Consider the following 11,782-nt stretch of genomic DNA (forward strand, 5'->3'; position numbering starts at 1 on the left):
TCTTAAAGGCATGGCTTGGGCGAAAGATAATGAACACAAACACATTATCATTAAAAGCGACAACTGTAATCTCATCAAGCATCTCCAAGATCACAGGCACATAATCCAATTGCAATCCAAAATGCACATGAACAAAATTCGAGACATAGAAAAAAGTTTGGACAACACCATTTTCAAATATACCAAGAAGAAGTTAAACTCTCAAACAGACAAGCTGGCTAAATGGGCTCGTAAGAAGAACAAATGCAAGATGTGGAAGAATGTTCCTTTCATTTTAATTAAGCAGTATTGGGCAATGACGTAATGTTTGGAAATTTAGATCAAAACAACTGGATTTCTCGATAAATGAAGATTGTAGAAATCCAAATATATTTTGGTGGCATAGTAACATTTTCATTCCATTTGGGGCTGTCTAGTGGTATATCTATTGAAAATTATCATCAAATCTTTATTTGTTTAATTGAGAATAATTGACCTTTTTATTCTTATGGGAGCGTTTGAGGAGGAGCGGTTTTGGATCCAACGATAGGAAAACAAACGTTACCCTCAACGGATAGTTTTTCTTCTCAACGGTAAAAAATCTCAAATATTCCCCCTTCTTCTTTAATGATCTCTTCTTTCTCTGTTTCAATCTACCAAGAAATTCCCTCAGAGACCAAAGATCGAACAAGAACCTCATCATCATCATCTCTCTCTTTCTCTCTCTAATTTCTCCAGGATGCTTGAAATTTCAGAAACCCTAAATCTTCCAGATCTCCAAATATGGAACAATGCCGCTTTTGACAGTGGATCTACAGATAATCACACTATCGCCATTAAAGCTTCTTCATCTCCTCTGAAACCCATCGTTCTTAATCAGTCAGAACCTTCCATATTGGATTCGATTTACACCAAGGAAAACCAAACCCCTTCTTGTTGCATATCTCCTGTTCGTACTAAATCTCCATTACCCATTAAACCTCTTCACCCTAATGGTGCAACTGAAATCTCTCAACCAAAACCCATTAAACTCCTCTTTAAACAAGGTCTTCGTTTTCCTTCACCAACCTCTACAAATCTTGAAAACCCACCACCCATTGATGATGAAAAGAAACTGGATGTTGAGATCAAAGAAATTGAATCAGAGATTAGTCGATTATCATCTAGATTAGAGTCACTTCGTCTTCGAAAATCAGAGTTGAATCAGAAACCGAAAAATTCGGTTACCCAAATCAAGAAATTCGAAAAGACACCAACTTTATACCCTAAATCGAATTTTCGACAGAGAGGGGTTAGTCTTGGTCCATCAGAAATTATGGGTATCAGATCAAAACAAAATTCGTTGAAGAATGAAAAAACCCCAATTCAATCTTCACAGAATAGGAGAAAATCGTGTTTTTTTAAGCTTCCAGAAATTGAAGAAGAGAAAGTTCCTAAAAGGGGAGGGAGGAGTTCAAGTGTAAGCCCTAAATCACGACCTTCTGTTTCAAAAATTCAATCTTCAAGACAAAGTATCACAACAATTGGATCAAAGAAGACTGAGAAAAAGGGTAATTCAATATTGTCAAGTATTCAACCAAAGAAGCTTTTTAAAGAAGAAGAAAAACCAGGTTTAGTGAAAAATCCAATCAAAACTGGAAGAGTAATTGCTAGTCGGTACAATCAAATCCCACCACAATCTGCCGGAAAACCAACACAATCTGAACTCAGGAAGAGATCATTGCCTGGAATAATCAACAAAGATAACACCAATAAGGGTTTATTTGATCGAAAACGAGCTTCTTTGGGTGGAATTTTGATTACTGAAAACTGGACTAATAAAGCTCAATTGGGAATTCAAAATGAGGAATTGAATGAGAAGAATGCAGATGATTTTCAACCACCATCGATCTTGAAAATCGACGATATAGTACCAAGAATCAAGACGCTTCGATGCAAGAAAGATAGTCCTCGAGATTCAGGACCAGCAAAGAGAGTTTCAGAGTTAATTGGAAAGAAATCATTTTTCAGTGCTGAAGAAATAGATGTGTCAGATAATTCAGTTTGTCAAGCTTTGAGTTTTGGTGATGATGATGAAGAAGAAGAAAGATCATAAACACAAGAATGAGTTTGTCTTCTTCCTTTGCTTTCTTTTTCTTTAAATTTTGTGGGTTTTCATGTTTTTTTACTACTTTAGACTTTGTGATGATTTTGTTGAATGAATTTGTGATCTTGATTTTGAAATTTTATATAAGATCCAATCTATGGATCTTCATAAGTTCTTTGTAATTGTGTTTGTTAATAAAAGTATGAGCTTTCTATTGATTTCCCATTCTACTTTATTATATAACAATGTCTTTAGTAGAAAACGAAATCGAAAACTAAATTTAGGTGTTTATTAGGGGGGCTAAACGAAATAGACCCATGTTGTGTTATATAACAATGTGGAAAATGAAATCGAAAGTTACAAACTTTAGGAGTTTATTATAGCGAAAATGAATTTTATCCGTGATGATATATTATATAGCGATGTCTCTAGTACAAAATGAATCCAAAACTGTCAACTCATAGGCGTATATAATGGTGAAAACGAAATTTACCATGATGCATTATACTAAAGAAATCGAAATAACATATTTGATAGTTGGAGTTAGGTGTAAGAGAGACGTTGTTGAGAAGGAACGGCGGAATTTATTAGAATAGATATTAATCAACATATGGGCCTCCATGTCTACCATGAAATCAACTAGATATAGAACCAATTTGACCAAACTCTTAACTGTAATAAGATAACTAGATATAGAAGTAAAAAATCATGACTCCTACCACCCCAAAACATTATACCCAACCCTTTCTTAACTACAAATTGAGCAAGAAAAACAAGAAGTAATCTAATCTTATCATTCTTATGGCCCAATCTTGATTCTTATCTGTCTGATATTGAAATCTTAACAAGAATTAAGTACAACAATTCAATAAGTTCCCCGAAAACATCTTTTGTCTAGAGTTAGTGTAAAATCCATGAGAAAAGTTGAAGGAAGATAATTTTTCGTATCAACTGTCATGACAAGGAAATGACATATTATCACTCTTCCTACCATAAACAATTAAGAAAGACAAAATTCTCTTGTCAAGTTCTATCTATTGGCCCCCCTTTTCATGTGCCTCCTCAACAGAAATATCCAAATCTACCTTATCCTTCTCTTCTGTTTTACTCAACTAATCAATGAAACTCAGATCACCATCAACACATTTATCTTCGAATTCTTAGATAAAAAAGTGAAATTATATAAAATTCGCTCGTTTTATGTTTTTGCAGAGATTAAGGTTTACTAGAAGAATTGACAAATGAAAATGTAATTAAAAAAACAAATTAGATACACACAAAAGATGAATCAAATTCAAGATTTCCACATCCCATTCAATATATTTCGAAATCTATTTGTCGATAACTTCTTTATGATTTTCTTTGCATCGATAATATCGCCTTCTGCAAGTTTTTCCAAGTTTTTGATATAGTTGGAATGTGTGATCTTTCTCCTTCCATTATTGCAATTAGTTAATGTCATTAAAATAGATAGTAGGAATTTCTTATTACCTGATTTTTCTTCGTCTGGGTCGAGTAATTGTAGAATTCGATTAACATTGCAATCTTCTTGCATGAATCTTCTCTTGTTTCTTGGGACTAAAATCATCTTTGAGATTACTTCAGAAGCCAATTCTCTAACTTCGAACGATCTTGCATCTAGTAATCTTATAAACTCTGGCATAAAGTTCGAATCTCCCATCGCCTTTTTAGTCTCTTCGGATAACCCACAAAGATGAACCGATACCTTTAAGGCTAGTTCTTGAGCTGAAACTTCATTACTTTGAAGAATCAATAATAATCGATCGAGAAACCCATAATTCATAAGTGAATTTAGAGAAGTAGATGAATTGAAACATAGTTTCTCAATTGCTCTAAGTGAAATTTCTCGACTTTTCGATGAGAATGAAGATTTTGGATCTAAAACTTGAACAAGTGAATAAATACCTCCTTCTCTAACGAAAATTTGACGAATATATTCGTTTTCGTCTCCAGAAGCCATGATCTGGAGGAATTCGATTGCGTTTATCTGTGAAGCTTCATCTTCCGATCTTATCAACTTGACGAATGCCGAAATTGCTCCTTCTTCAACCATGAATCTCTTGATTTCTTCAACTCCTGCTAGGTTTTTTAGAACACCACAAGCTATACTAGTACTAGTTAAATCAGTGTCATCACCATTAGTGCATATCTTTAATAGAGCTGTAACTCCACCTTGAGCTGAAACTAACCAAGCATTATCTGAATTCTCTGTTAGTTTCTCCAAAACCCTAGCAGATCTTTCTTTACCCAAATCACTTCCTGAATCCAAAACCCTAATTAAAGGTGCTACAATCCCTGCTCCAATAAGAACACCTTTATATGAACTAAATCCTGCAATAACAGAAATAATCTTCATTGATTCTTCTTGAATACCCATTTCTGCAAAGTCAAGAAAATCAACCAAAAGATGAATAATTTCACCTATATCAACTAAAATCCTCACATACTTTTCATCTTCCATTATAACTTCACTCAGAGCTATCAAAGCTTGTTTCTTCATCTGGGTATCTCCAATTTTTAACCTTGTCAATAAATCATTCACATAGAATTTCATATCATCTTTACTAGCTCCAAAACTAGGTCTCGAAACAACAATGGCAGAACCTGAAGTTAGAATCCCAGTTGTATAAATTCCTGTTAGACTCTTCAGATGAACATCAAATTTTGAACAGAGTATATCAAGATCACTTTGCATAAGAAGCTTCCCACTATAAGAAAGATTAAGACATCGATTTGCAAGATCGAAACAATCATTAATTGTTACTAATATAGCTGGAATTAACTCAGAAAAGACTGAATTCTGATCAAAATCACAATTTTCTGCAGCTGTTAAACCTGATTTTAGCTCCTCCAATTTGCTTCTCATCAATTGCCATTTCCCCTGAAACACCTTTATTGAATTAGAGAGAGAAATCAAAGAAGATAAACTTTGGACTAATTTTTGAAGATTAGATTCTTCTTCTTCTTCTTCTTCTTCTTGAATGGGCAGTTCTTGGTTTTCTCTTTCTATCTCTACTTTCTCTTCTCCCATCTCTATTCTCATGAGTTTAGAGCAAAATTCATCATTTCCGGCAACTTGGGTATGATTTTTCCGGCTATATCTAGAGAGAAAAAAAAATTATGGGTTAGTTAGAGACTAGAACAAAAATCAAAGTGATGGATGATAGCTTAGGAATAGAATTTTTCTATTTATAAACTCATAATTACCTCAGAATTTACAGAGATGGGGATTGATTAATTTGACTTCCTTATTCCTTATAACAGTTTAATAGTCAAGTGAATTGTACTTCAGAAATTAAATTTAGGTGTTCTGGTTCTTGTGGTTCTGGTTCCTCTTTTCCTTTGAAACAAAAGAGAATTTTGTATTGAATTGACTTGATGTTCCTACCAATTACATAAGATCTTTATAAAGAGTTTTACGAGAAAGAAGTTTTACTAATTATATAATGTGAGAGTATATTACTATTCTAGTATACTGAATATAGGTAGGAGATTAGGATGAAGTTAGGAACCTTGTGGAGCTGTGGTTATACTGATGAAGGGTAGTTTGGTCAACTAAACATAGAAATTCTTGCTTTGATGAGTATGTGAGAAGTGAGAGTAGGAGATTATGATAAGAGATATAATAAAAGAAGTATATGGTGAGGTATCACTTTCATGAATACCTTGTTACAGTTTTTTTTATTGATCAACAAGGGTATATAAAGCAACCATAAGCTAAAGATAATTGAGAGTTTTCAACAACAAAAAATAAAATAATTGAGAGCATTCGTACTTCATATTATCAGAAATAAATGAATTCATAAAAGAAAAATATTACTGTTAAAGTGTTTATCAAAGATTTTTTTATTAATCAAAGACAAAAATTTAGAGTTCAGACGACCAAATACAGTTTTGTTTCAAGTGTTTGAGTTTAGTGAATTAAGGCAAAAAGTTATCAATGTAAGAGAGGAGATAATAGTTCAAATTTGTAAGGACAAGATTAGAGATACTAGGGGAAGTCATGTGAATTTGTTGATTTGGAAAGAAAAAGAACAAGGAAAAGGAAAAGGAATGTGACTTTACAATAACCTAGCCAAGGTGATGAGAAAACCTCACCCCACCATGTGACCTGCCTTGAGGTTGGGGTCACTTGTGAAGAAGTGGGGATGACCAATCAATCTTCTAAAATGTTTATCTAGAAAGAGAAAGTGGTCTATAGAGAGAGAAAGTTCTTATACCTCTTTCTTCTAATATCAAAGAGTAAATTGTGGAAGGAGCCACAAAAAGCCAAAAGCAACTCCCCATGGCATGCCAAAACAAAAGCAAAAGGAAAGCAATCAAAACGTTGAATATGCAAACAAATTTTATGTTTAGAACTTTGGGTTTAAAGAGGATTAAGAAAGTTTTTTTTTTTTTTTGTCGAACTAGAGGATTAAGAAAGTTTGCATGGAAAAGTGGGAGGCATGAGAAACATATTGCCCCATATCTAATTAAACTTAATCTTGTTGTTGATGATCATTATTTTATCTAATCTCTTTTAATAAATTCTATTTTTCAATCTCAATTTGCTTTGGGACTATGTTTTTGTTTTTTACTTTTTCTCTTCTTTCGAAAAATAATTTGTAAAGTGAGGATGAGTTGTATAATTTAATCTTTTATGTTATATTGCGTGTAGACGGAAAGAGCATATCACGGATTGCTAGTAACACTAACATTTAACGAAGTCAAATCGATCTTTAGGTTTTCATGAAATGATTCCGAATCATGCTAATTTGTTTCCCTAAGGCAAATGGATTTTAGTCTTGTGGGATCACGGATCATATGGTTTTATAATCCAAACTAATGTTTTACAAAATGATTATTTTTATCAGTGGCGAGAGACTATTATATTTTCATTATAAATAATTTACCTTTTCTATATTTTTCTCAAATAAAACAAAGATTTGTCCTTTATGTTTTCATGGTACTCATTTGTTTAGATGAAAAAATAATTTTAGCTAATACTTTACATTGCTACAGAATATAATATTATAACAAGAGCAAGTGATGGAGACATCACTTGAGGTAGGAAGAAGGTGGATATTTAATGAATTCTAGGACAGTTCTAAAAGAAAAAATTGAGTAAGATAGAAGTAATTTCTTTTAGGGTTAAGTTATAGATACCAAGAATACCTTAACTTTGAAGACTTGAGTTGATAACAGTATTTCATATTCAAGAGAAATAAAATGGAAAAGGTGCAACCTAAGTTTGAGATGAAGGACCATGGGTCCATCCGTCCATGGATTTTTTAGAGTTTGTTAGAGGTAGGGCTATGAATTCACCTATTCTAGGATTGGGCCCTAAGTCTATATACAATCAGACCCTCAAATCCACCAACTCTCACCAAATCTAGAAAATCGTCTAGTTCCTAGATAGACTATGGATCCGCAAAGAACCACAACTCTTTCGTCTTCGAATCCTTCTAGGCTAGTCACAAGAAAATGATCTGTCATTCATTCCATTCATTAGATATCATATAAGTCGTTGTTATGAAAAACAGGTATAAACCACTCATAGATCGTGGTTGTGTTTTTTAGTGTTTAAACCTGGCTAGTCTGAGACTAATTTGTTTTAACTTATATCTGATTTATCAAGATGTATACGACCTAGTTTCTTGTATAGAGTAAACTCAAGAGTCCATGGGTATATAGACCAAAATCAATTTGATAATAGGTTTATAGACCATTCTTCTTAGATTATGGATTTTTAGTCCTTTTACAAGAAGGGCATAAAGTATGGATAATTTTTTTGATATTACCCAATGTATCCCAAATCTAAAAACCCCGGGATATTTGAATTTCCGAGGGTTTTAGGAAACTTTCCTAAAACCCGCGGGCGTGATTTGGGGCGATTCTATAGAAGGCGAAACAGAAAGTAATTGTCACTCTTCATAAATACGTTTTCTCTCTCTAAACCTACCCGATTTCTATTTTCATCCAAAATCTTCTAAAGATCGCGACGATAAACCCTAAATAGATCAAGAAACCCAGAAAGTTTGCATCCTTTCATCTTCTCCATTCATCTTTTACATTGAAGAATATCTTCAGGTGAAAAGGTAAGCTGGTTCATAAACCCCTTTTCGTTATGAAATCGATTGAAATCGAAACGTGAAGTTCTTTCAGTTTAAATCGTTATAAATAGTTGTTGCATGTCAGTTTAACTTCATATTGAAGAGGATTTGTTGATTTTGGTAAAGATTTCTCTGTAGATATGAAGTTTCTTTTCGGTTTAAAGGAGATTCAAACAGATTTAGGGTTTTTTCGTTCGTTCTTATTTAAAAAAAGGGGTACAAAATCGTTTTTGTCTCATGAATAATAGATCTTTAGATGTTTTCAAATAACAGATCGACATTAAAATCTTTAGTTTTACTTGAAAAACCTAAATATTCTTTTTACACTTTTATTTCTGTTTCATAATAAGATAACTTTGTGTTATAAAAAACATATAATTTATGGAAAATTAAACAATATTTTTTATTTATGGTTTAATGAAATATTTGATCTTGGTTTAGGGTTTAATGAGATGTCCTTTTCATTGCAGCAAAAGGTACAATATGGCACCTAAAGGTAAATCTAAAACGAATGTTACCGAAGAAACAAGCACATTAAGAAGGAGTCCTATGAAAAGAAAGGCCACTGTCGAAGAAGTAGTTGTTAAGAAGAAATCGAAAACAAAAGAAACATCAGTATCTGAGGTAATGTATTTGGAATTTGTTATAATTTATTGATATTTTGAAGAAAAATTGATAAATTATGATTAACATACATATATGTATTGATCTTTTAACAGTTTATGCCTTGTTGTATGTACAAATTTGTGATATACCTTAAAAATATTCATTCTGTCTAAAAAATTTCCCATCATGTTAGGTAAAGTATGCGTACTTTACATGATTAATGGCTGATAGTTTACAATTGTGTTTTTTTGTCATATTTGCAGGCTGGTGGTAGTTCTAAAAGTTTGAAGTTGAAGGACAAAGGAAGCTCTAGTAAGTGGGTTGATATAGTAGGGGAACAGAAATTAATACCGGTGCAAAAAACATCGGCACTATTCAGATACACACTCAGCAAACCAATAGAGTTAATCAATAGCATACGTTCCTATATGACTGAAGAAATGAAGGAGGAGATTAGCAAAACTCCTTTCAGTCAATTGTTTGATGCTATGGCAGAAGGTACAATATTAAGGGAGAATTATACGAGTCGTCCTACAATTGCCATTTTGGATGTTCTTTGTCGATATAAAAAATCGACAAAGAAATTTGTTATTGGGGGTAAAGAGTTAGAATTCAAACCTGAAGATGTATCTTTGTTGTTGGGAATGCCCATGGAGGGTTCTGAATATGAGGCATTCCCTAAGAAAAATGATCTAGATCCTTTGAAGTGTGCGTTCTTGAACAAATACTTCAAGGAAACACTTGAAGCATCAAGAAACAAAAATATGGGTCTCTCAAGTGCTGTTGTTGGGAATGCACTTCAGAAATGCGTGAGGAACAGTGAACCAGCAATAGAATTTGTTCAACTTCTAATTATGATGTTTTCGGCGAGCTTCCTATTTGCTACTTTGGCTGGTTTCACTGTATTGCCTAGTATTTATAAGAACATCCAGTCTAGAAGAGCAATCAACAGGGTGTCATGGCCAAGAGCCATACATTCATATATGATGGAAACGATCGACAAACATTCAGAAGACCCCACCAAAGCATCTGGTTGCTTGTTACTGTTGCCTGTGAGTATTCTTTTTTGAATTAATTTGTTATTTAAATAGCATATTCTTTCTTATAAAGCATGCGTAATTTTGATTTCTTTTTTTTTTCTTTAGTTCTGGGTGTGCATGCATACTAATCTGTATGCGAAGAATGCACTGAATGAAACAAGAACCCCAAGGTTCTTGAGGTGGTCTGTTGATGGATTCAAGAATGGAATGGAAAAAGATTTAGCTGGACTTGAACCTGAGGAGGTAAAATCAACTTTTTATGTGAACTTTTATTAATGAAAGTTTAAATTCTCTATAAATATATTGTATTTCTTTTTCCAGTATATGTAATTTATCATAAATTACATATAATTTATGATAAATTATTCGAATGCATCTACAGAACACCCTATGATTTATGTAACTCTTTACATGCAGGTTTATGAGGATGTTGTGGATGATGTGAGTGAAGAAGAGAAAGAAATGTTGAAGTTTACAGAAAAGGTAGTTGTGGAGATACCTTTTGATGAAGAGTTGAATAACATGGAGATGATGGAAGCCCTAAGTAGAGAAGTAAGTAAACAAAGAGAAGAATTAAAGAAAAAGGATGAGGAACTTGAAAGTTTGAGAAATGAAGTAATACAATTGAAGTTACTTCTAAAGTCTGAAAAGAGGGAGGAATCATTGATGGATGATTATCATAATGAAGGAATGGGTCAAGATAATGGGGACCAGAATGAGGAGGTAGATAATGTTGGGGAGAAAGATAATGTCAATGATGAGATGTCTGATGGAGTAGAACATGATGATAAAGTACAGGAAGATGAAAATGTTGAAGACCAACAACAGGAAGGTCAGTATTTATTCATACTTTTACTGTTTTCAATTATAATTTGTGGTAAAGTATGCATACTTTATATAAAATATTATTATCACAGAATAAATGATATATTATTTATTTGTCAATTTTGTGATGAATCTATTTTTTTTACATGATTGTTGTTGTCAGATGATGATGGACACGTGCCATGCACGGCCATTGTGTTGGTGCCTAATGAGGAAGAGAAGCAATATAGTTCAACTCCCAATTTTGATTTGGGAATAGATTTCACAAATGCACCCGACTTCACCGACGTTGTTCAAGTTGCTCAAACCTATCAAGAGAATGCTGAAACAGAAAGACTCATAGATGATGACTTTGTCCAGGCTACTCCAACATCAGTAAAGAAGAAGAGAACAAAATCAAAAGCTGTTAAGGGTGGATCGGACAAAACAGTTGATCGGGGTGAAACACCAAAACAGAATTCACTTATTAAGAGAATCAAACAAGCTCCCAGAACAAGGAAACAAACTGAAAAGGCCGAGCCAAAAGAAAAGGCCGAGAAAGAAAAAAAGAAGGAAATTGCGAAAAAGGAGGTAGTCAATGTTGAAGAATTGGATAAAAAGGGGAAGGGAATTTCAATTGATGATGACGAACCACTTAGTAACTGGAAGAAGAGCAAAGTTTGGAAGAAAGTGAAAGATAATGAGAAGGCTCTGCTGGAGGAGTTTAACCAAGGAGTGAAGATGAAGTAATGAATTAAAAGTTTAATATTTAGCTGTTGTCTATGTTATGAAATGTTTTGTTGTTTGTGTTACATTATGATGATTGTAACAAACATATTCTGTTATGTCTAATATAATATAAATATTTGCTATAAATTCATTTTATTAAACTAACAACAATTAACATGCAGAACAATTGTATGGGAATCAAATCTGACAAGTGATGTTAGAGGAAGAGAGGTGAATTGGCTTATGATGAACTGTGAAACCGATGCTCAGCTTATAAATTGGTGGTCAAAGCATCTATCTTCCAAAGTTTTAAACGGGGCTGGACAAGTGTTCGTTCTCGCTTCTGAATTATGGGTAAGTTTTTATCTTTATTAAAATGTAATGTAAAGTATGTATAGTTTACTGTATGTTTCTTGTTTAGAAAG

At 33.1% G+C, this 11,782-nt stretch overlaps 2 protein-coding genes across 2 annotated transcripts; one reads left to right on the forward strand and one right to left on the reverse strand.

The window, feature by feature from the left end:
* The first annotated feature begins 381 nt into the window (after positions 1-381).
* On the forward strand, positions 382-2,283 carry LOC147550671 (uncharacterized). The gene has a single exon (XM_086669044.1). It carries the CDS (start codon positions 719-721, stop codon positions 2,072-2,074), a length of 1,356 nt encoding a protein of 451 aa, XP_086525170.1. The 5' UTR covers positions 382-718; the 3' UTR covers positions 2,075-2,283.
* Positions 2,284-3,299: 1,016 nt separating this feature from the next.
* Positions 3,300-5,129, reverse strand: LOC147550672 (ARM repeat superfamily protein). Its single transcript, XM_086669043.1, has one exon. The coding sequence runs from the start codon at positions 5,127-5,129 to the stop codon at positions 3,360-3,362; it is 1,770 nt and encodes a 589-aa protein (XP_086525169.1). The 3' UTR covers positions 3,300-3,359.
* Between the last annotated feature and the right edge of the window lie 6,653 nt (positions 5,130-11,782).

Source organism: Eschscholzia californica, unplaced genomic scaffold (assembly GCF_041429995.1).
Source record: "Eschscholzia californica isolate CP2 unplaced genomic scaffold, dmEscCali1.0.p SCAF_3, whole genome shotgun sequence".
NCBI classification, from domain to species: Eukaryota; Viridiplantae; Streptophyta; class Magnoliopsida; order Ranunculales; family Papaveraceae; genus Eschscholzia; species Eschscholzia californica.